Source organism: Eumetopias jubatus, unplaced genomic scaffold (assembly GCF_037043125.1).
Source record: "Eumetopias jubatus isolate StellerSeaLion01/CBP00866 unplaced genomic scaffold, mEumJub1_p1.0 scaffold_12, whole genome shotgun sequence".
Taxonomy (NCBI): Eukaryota; Metazoa; Chordata; class Mammalia; order Carnivora; family Otariidae; genus Eumetopias; species Eumetopias jubatus.
In genome coordinates this window covers 105,263,545-105,272,012 of record NW_028274818.1, presented here as the reverse complement: position 1 = coordinate 105,272,012, position 8,468 = coordinate 105,263,545, and the positions used below count along the sequence as shown (strand labels likewise).

At 49.3% G+C, this 8,468-nt stretch overlaps 1 protein-coding gene across 1 annotated transcript in view; it reads left to right on the top strand.

Annotated features, from left to right (window-relative positions):
* Nucleotides 1-2,897: 2,897 nt before the first annotated feature.
* MYH16 (myosin heavy chain 16) overlaps nucleotides 2,898-8,468 on the top strand; it is a 59,160-nt gene continuing 53,589 nt past the window's right edge. The window contains exons 1-4 of the mRNA XM_028088443.2: nucleotides 2,898-3,107; nucleotides 5,972-6,115; nucleotides 7,572-7,728; nucleotides 8,342-8,369. Of these exons, the coding sequence (XP_027944244.1) occupies nucleotides 2,898-3,107; nucleotides 5,972-6,115; nucleotides 7,572-7,728; nucleotides 8,342-8,369 (539 nt within the window). The remainder of the gene's footprint in view (nucleotides 3,108-5,971; nucleotides 6,116-7,571; nucleotides 7,729-8,341; nucleotides 8,370-8,468) is intronic.

The window sequence follows — 8,468 nt, the reverse complement described above, 5'->3', positions numbered from 1 at the left end:
GGGTCTGAGTGGTATCTGGCTGGTTTAGTTGGAAGAGCGCATAACTCTTGATCTCAAGCTTGGGAGTTCGAGCCACATGTTGGGTGTACAAATTACTAAAAACAATAAGCTTAAAAAAATTTTTTTAATAAAAAAAGAAAGACAAAGTGGGTCTTAGTTATCAAAGATGCCTGGAGAGAGCTGTTGTCTGGAGGGACAGGAGTAGATGGAATATGTAGGGGGGCCTGGGGGGAGGGCTCACTACTGAGCAAGGGGCTGTGGCCACTGAGAGGGGTGGGACCTGGTGTCAGAGGCCTGTACGGCCCTGGGGTGCAGCGCCTGGTCCCAGGGGTCTGTGCCCCAGGCCCCCAGGCCAGGACAATAGCAATGACACCTCAGCTTATGGTTCCTGGCAAAACCATCATAAAAACAAAACAAAACAAAACACAGAAGCAGCCTAACTGGACTAAGCAAAGGAGAATTTCTGGCCTTTCCTCCCACATTAGAACAATTTAAAAAGGTACCTAGCCCTCAGACACGAGCAGTTGCTTTGTTTTAAAGACAAGTCTAATGCATTTTAATCTGACTTTGCTGATACTTGCATTTCTTTTTCATGTGGATTTTGGTCTCATTTCCCTGGTGACTTCCATCTGTGTTAAACAGACGCAGGAAAATGAAGCAGCAAAAAGACAATGCAACTGAGCCAATGACAAAAGGAAGTTTATGTTGAGCAATCCACTCTTCCAGGAGTGGGGAGGCCCAACGCAGCCTCAGCGCTGCCCAAGGTGACTTTTGGCAGAGTCGAGGGAGAGCCAAGTCTCCTGGGTGCTGGATGGACGGCTGGAAGCTCTCAGGACACCAAGAACTCCTAGCGCAGTGCTCCCCGAGGGAAGGACTCAGGATGAGTTAGGCAGGGTTCTCGCCCTAGGTTCCGGGGTCTTCAGTGGGGAAACAATTCCATCCTTTAACAGAAACGTATCATTCCCTCCCCTTTATAACACAGGCAACCAATCACGGTCCCCAACACCTGTGACTTTGTCAACAATGGAAATCACCGTGATTTTCATATCACTGGACCATGTGGCAGAGAGTTTGAAAGATTGGCAGTTCCCATCACGGCTTCAGAATGATGTTGGGTTGTTAGACCCGAGGTCAGATCGTGTCATTTAATGCATTAGTGAAGAAGTACGCATATCACTGTATCACACAGGCTTATTTACCATTTTGTTAATTATATTTTATTTTATTTTTTTTAAAGATTTTATTTATTTATTCATGAGAGACAGAGGGAGAGAGAGAAGGGGAGAGAGAGAGAGAGAAAGAAGCAGAGGGAGAAGCAGGCTCCCAAGGAGCAGGGAGCCTGATGCGGGACTCGATCCCAGGACCCTGGGATCATGACCTGAGCCAAAGGCAGATGCTTAACCATCTGAGCCACCCAGGCGCCCTTGTTAATTATATTTTAATACCATTTGTTTCCTTGGTGATCCTATGCATTTTACTACCTGCATTTAAAACGTTCATTTTGTCCAATGGGAACACAGGCATCACCAGATGGCACAGGACGCCCACCCCTTTCCTCTCGTTCTCATTTCCTGTGAAATAGACCAGCTTTGGGGTTGGGGAACCCACAGAGAGATGGACCCCACAGAGAGATAAGACCAGGAGAAAGTGTCTGGCTTTGCTGACACATCTTGCCTGTCCTGGGTCAGCGTCTTCTGGAAACACCAGAGCCCTTGACAGGAAAAGCTGGAGCCCTCCTGAGGATAGTGTGGGGCAGCAGGAATTCTGGGAGGCACAGTCTGAGACCCTCCATCCCCAGCTGGCTTATTTAGAGCTGGAGGCTCTAAATACTCGGCCTCCAGAACAGCATTGCTGACAAAGAGGCTCACAACCACACCCTCCCCAAACTTTTGAGAAGGTTCTTCACCCCAAAACAAACTGGGATGCCCCTGACTTCTCTCTTTGCTACCATGAGTCCCCAGTTCTTCTTCCTGGTGGTTTGGTGAAATTGTCTGGATTTGGAGACCGAGAGGCCCAGGCTTGACCCCAGGCTAACCTCATCTTAAGAGAGGTAATCATTGAATCCGGGCAATTATTCTGGACCAAGCACTTCCTTAGCATCTGGCAAAGCCCGTAGACCTCAGCTCAGATTAGCGTTTTTAAATGCATTAAAAAAACAAAACAAAACAAAACAAAAAAACTACATAGGGTTACAAAGGAAACCAATTGTATTAAAATGTAGTTACCAAAATATTTAAAAGTTAACCTGTGATATAGTAGTTAAAAGTCTACTTCTTCGTGAGTAGATTTAAATAACAGCTAACTGAGGATCTAATAAGACCGTGATTTCAAAGTTGAGATGAGGGTAAATAATATTTTGAGATTTCTGCAACCGTGCAAAAATGAAAGGAGACTAGCTGTGGTTTCTGTTGGGGACTAACCCAATAGAAACTGTGTTACTGGTGTGCTACTGGGTCTTGTGGCCTCTGTTCAAACCTTAAGGGAAAGAGAAAACCAAGTAGTAATTGTTTTCCTGTCCCAATTTCATGGTTAAAATCCTTGCTTTAACTGCCCCAGGCTCTCATCTTCTCCTCCATAAAATGAGTTTCCCGATCCCTACCTCACAGCCTCAGTGTAGGGGCATACGAGAGGGCAGAAGCAAAAGTGTTTTGCGGTTGGTGGGAGTGGGTACACAACTCTGAGGAGCTGTTACCTTGTTTCTAATTCTTGATTTTTAAGACGTAATGGCACCAAGACACCCAAAGTGACATGAGAGAAGCAACCCCCTCTCCCTCTCAGCATTTGTCCCGGACTACCCATCAGTCTTGGCAAACCGGCCTTGCTCTTCCCTACAGCACCCAGGGAAGCCCTGGTTCCCTCCCTTGGTTCCTTCCTGCTCCTCCGTCAACCAAGCCGCGATGCCTGGTGGGTACAAAGGAGAATGCGGGGACGATGTGGACCCGATGCCCTTCCTGGCACCTCCGGAAAAGGAGAGGATCGAAGCCATGAACAAGCCCTATGACATCAAGAAGTCCTGCTGGGTCAAAGACGAGAAAGAGGGCTTCATCGCTGGGGAGATCCAGTCTGAACAGGGTGAGCAGGTCACCGTGAAGACAATCAACAACCAGGTGAGTGGGGAATAATCTCCAGGATGAAACTGAGCGTAGGGAGTGGCAGACACCCAGGCTCTGCTGTCCACCCTCAAGAGGCAGGATGGTGAGAGGAGCTGATGCCTCTGAGTCCTGGGTGCTGGGTTCAAGTTCAGATTTGGCTACATTCAAACTGTGGCCCTGGGCAAGACACTTGCCCTCTCTGAGCTTTGACTCCCTCCCAGTAGAGATTCCAACATGGTAGGACACACGGAAGTACTCTGTATGCTCTGAAATAGCACACATGTGCACGAGATTGTCGTGGGAGTTACTTATCTTTAAAGTCCCAAAGAGCTTTCATGTGGCATGACAGTGAGCATCCCAGATGTCAGCAGTTGCACTGTGTGCCCACAACAGCACGAGGACTGTGAGGCAGGGCCCAGAACACCCTGGCTGACCTGGGGAGCTCTCCACCTGCATGCCCACAGATGGAGGCTCAGAGCCCCTTGCTGCACGGTGGCAGCGTGCTGGAGCTGGCTCGAACTGGCTTGCAAGGACCCAACACCCAACGCTAAACAACCAGGGGCTTTGCAGCCAAGTGTTAAACTTTTGGCAGCTTGATACCTTGGCAAATGTTATAAATCAGGGATTCCCCCCTCCCCCATATAGCTGGTTTACCAGCACACCACTCTCTCCACTGGTCTACACTGTGTCTGACTGTGAGGGTGACTTGAGAGAGGGGGTAGTAAGGTTGGTTCATTAAACCGCTACACTGCGGCAGACTCCTGGTAAGGCGCTGGATGTTTTGTTTAATCTTTCAAAAATCTTATGTAGTAGGATTTTAGGAGTTCCTATTCTGTAAAGGATCAGGGAGGCACTAGGTAACTTGCCCGTGGTCACAAAGACAGTAAATGATGAGCTCATATTCAAACCTAGCTGTATTGGGCTCAAACGCCCACGTGCCCCCACGTCACCACACCATCTCCCCGTGGTGGGCCAAGCAGCAGGAGTGTGAGGCCATCCTCGGTCAATGTCAGGAAGACAAGAGGCCAGAGACCTTCTGGGATCAGAAGCTGCAACTGCTGAGTTGAGCTTTGTGCCTTGCTTCACTTCAAGGGGAGTGGCAGCAGGGAGATGAGGCTATCCCTGGGTTCCAGGGGGTTGGAACACGAAAGTCAGGTTTACTTCTCCAGAGAACCTACTTTTCAGAAGGGCAGAGCACCGCAGTGTTATAAGGAGTAATGTACGAGATCGCGGAGCCCCAGGGCCCTGGTTTGGACACACGTTAAGGACAGCACGTAACTTCTGTGAGCACCACCGGTTTGGGACAGAAAGACTGACTCACCTGACAGAATTCTAAGATAAAAGGCAAAGGGCCCTGTCCTCTGCCTGAGCCAAGAGAGAAGGTTTGCCTGAGGGCGAGGCCCAGAGATCTGGGAACTCCGGGAAATGGACTCTGAATAAAACCCAGCTTGATTTACCAGGGGTGTGGTGACCATTAGTGGGTAGATTTTCCAGAACTGTCAAGGTTTCAAATTATCCGCCTAGTGAACTCATAAATTATTAAAAGTCCCAGAAACCCGAGCATGGGTTCAAGCCTCACATCTCAGGCTGCAGGCAGCTCAAAGACGTTTGTTTTCTGGATCACATGTCTTGAGCTTTGGTCCCAGATGCTGGAACTGAAGAGCTGGTGCTAGTTTTCATTTACAGATGAAGAAATTGGAGGGGGGCGCCGAGGGCGGATGGGGTTTGCCTGCCGTGCACAGGCGCTCCAGACTCCTAACCCTGTGCTACTTTCACCCTGACACATTTACTGCTCAGTACTCATTGTATTATTGTTATTGTTATTATTATTATTATTATTATTGCCTTGTTTGCTTGCTTGCTTGCTTGCTTTCAATTTTATTCTTCAAGGTGGCTTGGGGGGAGCAGGGAAATGTCTTTTTTTAAGATTTTATTTACTTAATTTTATTATTATATTATATATGTATTATTACTGTTATACTGACAGAGCCACTCAGGCAACCCCTTATTTATTTTAGAGTTAGAGAAAGAGCAGGGGGAGGTGTAGAGGGAGAGAGACAAGTAGACTCCATGCTGAGCACAGAACCCAACAGGGGACTTGATCCCACGACCCCAAGATCATGACCAGAGCTGAAATCAAGAGCCGGACCTCAAGGGCCCCTGGGTGGTTCAGTTGGTTAAGCGTCTGACTTCGGCTCAGGTCATAATCTCGGGGTCCTGGGAGGGAGCCCCGTGTCAGGCTTGGCACCCAGTGGGGAGTCTGCCTCACCCTCTCCCTCTACCCCTCCTCCCACTCGTGCTCTCTTTCTCTCAAATAAATACAATCTTAAAAAAAAAAAGTCAGACTCTCAACCAACTGAGCCACCCAGGCGCCCCCCGCATTTTTTTTTTTCAATGAAAAATTCACTGCTATTTAGAAACTACCACCAATTCTCAAGGCAGAGAGCCAAGAGTCACATCTCCGCAAAGTGTCCCTGAGATTGAAGAGCAAGTTCTGCTCAGCTATCAGAATGGACTTGGCAGGAAGAGAAGCAGGGCCCAGAGGTGCTCTGAATGTAGGGATGAAATTTGATAGCTTATAAGGTGTTTTATGGGATCCCGCTTAAGTTAATATAGTTCGCCCAGCAGCCAGCCAAGGAAGCTCCTGTCATCCCTACTTCAGAGGGGAGGCAGTCAGGACTCAGATGGCCTTGGAGTCCCTCCTCAGCCCAGGCTGCACAGTGGGACATGGCTGGACCAGGAGTTGGGCCGACTGGTCACCTGACTCCAGCTCCTTCCAAGATATCAGAGAGTGTGTGGTACCTTGTGCCAGAGGTTGACATGGCTGTTGACTGTACTATTTCCTAACTCCTGTTGTGTCTTGACACTCCCCCACCCAGACTGTCACTGTGAAGAAGGATGATGTCCAGCAGATGAACCCCCCGAAATTCTATCAAGCCAATGACATGGCGGACATGACTTTCTTGAATGAGGCCAGCGTCCTGAACAATCTGCGCCAACGCTACACCAACATGAGGATCTACGTGAGTGCCCGGGGCCGGCGGTGGGGATGAGGGGTGGCTGCAGATCTTCTGAACCCCTCTCCTGATGGGAAAGGTACAGCTGCCACTCTACCTTCCCAGCAACCATCACATGGTATGGCTCAGACAAGGGCACAGGGACCATGTTTCTGACACGTTAGAACTTCCACTCCAAGCCTTCAATGTCTCAGTGACGGTGCCACCTCCACAGGCAGCTGATAACACCTCTTGCTGAGGTTGTCATCTGGAAGTCTTCCTCCCCACCACACCCCTGGAAACTCTCGCATCAAGACACCGTTTTCCCCCTGCTGACTTCATGTGGCCCTGTTAGATGTCAGCCCCGTCCGTCCAACCATCCAGCCATCCATCCGCTGCCCACCCCGCCCCCACCCTCAGATAGGACTGGTGGGAAAGAGTGACTCAGAGGCAGGAGTCCCAGGGTGATACACTGTGTGTCATGCTCTCAACTCCTTAAGTGGGCTCTATCTCATCTTCCTTTCTCTTTCCTTCTTTCTTTGGATCACTTTCTATTTAATATGATTACTTTTAAAAACTCAATTTGTATATGGCAGCTATGCTAAGAAGAAGCTGGGGCAGGGTGGGGAGGCGTTTATTCCCATTTGGGCCAAAGCGGAAGGTTTTAAAGTTGAACTGAAAAGAGGCACGGGGTGGGGGGCAGGGGTATCAGGTGGGTGTGAACGTCCAGCAAGGAGGAGGACAGTCTGGCACTTATGGATGGGGACCCACAGACGTGGCCATTTTCTGCCCTCCCTTATTCCCCCTCAGATCATTTCTTCTCCTACCTCCTTGGCTTTTCCGATTCTTTTTTTTCTTTTCAATGGGACGATTTCCTTACAAAATTGCCTTGTGATGAAAAGAGAAGTCGGTGCCCCTTCTTAAAAGTAGATCAAACCCAGCTGCTCACCAGGAGGGATTGTGCCCACACAGGGAGGGCTTTGCAGCTGTTAAAACACCCCAGAAGTCTCTCTGTGAACTCATGGAAAATCTCCCAGATAGATTAAACGGAAAAGGCAAGATATAGAACAGTATTATAGAAAGCTATCTTTTTGCTTTAAAAACAAGAAGGGGGGTGGATAAGAAAGCATGCCTGGATTTGTATGTATATGCAGCAAAAACCATGGGGGTGGGGGGAGGAGGCGGGCACCGAGCAGCTGGGGGGACTTTTTCCCCCGAGTATTTGCCCATACGGTGACTGTGTTATCTATGCAAATAATTAAACCAAAGGAAAATGAGACAAATATATAGATGAAAGCGAAGGATTGTTTTGCTCGCTGACTAGACGCTCAGATACAGATTTTGCCTCCTGGAGGGGAGGCCACTGTATGTCTCCAGGCTGGCAGCGCCCTCCAGCCAGGCCGCTCTAGGGCAGGCTAGGGCTTGGAGGGAAGAGGGCACCAGGAGGAAAGGCCAGCTAACTGTCTTCCTCACCTCCCACCAGACCTACTCGGGCTTGTTCTGTGTGACAGTCAACCCCTACAAGTGGCTGCCCATCTACGGAGCCCGTGTGGCCAACATGTACAAAGGCAAAAAGCGTACGGAGATGCCACCACACCTCTTCTCCATCTCTGACAACGCCTACCACGACATGCTCATGAGTGAGTGCGGTGAGGCCTGCTGGGGGTCTCGGGGTGGGCCACAAAAACTCTTTTTGCCATCGACTCCAAACGCTTTAGAACCACGCGCTACCCAGTCCCAACCCTGACTCCATACCACCCACTGAAGTTGTCTGCTACGTGCTAAGAAGCAGCAGCATGTGATGATAACGCGGGGTACCAGGGCTCAGTGAGGGCTAAGTACCAGCCCTACCTCACGCCGCATCTCATCTGAGCTTCACAGAAACACGGGATACCAGGCTAAGTAACTTGCCCAGGATTCAAGTCAACACTTAACCATTCCCCGTATGATCTCTGCTGTATGGCATGGTGGCCCATGAAATGATTTTTATTATGTTGCTTATGACTGGGTAGCTATATAGGATGGGGATGGTAAATTCTGGGCCCTTCTGCAAAGGTGCATGCTGCAGCGGCAGGCATGTGGCCGTGGACCCCAGAGGACCCAGGTGTTTGGGCCTCTGCTGGTTGCTGCAGCCCACCTCCAAGCTGGGTGGGATGCAGGGAGATGCAGACTGATTGGCCAGGGTGATGTCAAATGTCTAGTTTCTAAGTGTTTCCTAATTACATCTTCCTGTTGCTGTTTTCTTCCCTGCAGATCGTGAAAATCAGTCTATGCTAATCACGTAAGTGTCCCTTCTGTCTCTGTCTATATACATATAATTAGGTTTGTGTCTTACACATGTAATTAAGCCTTCTTAGAATTAATTGGTGGGACTTTGTAT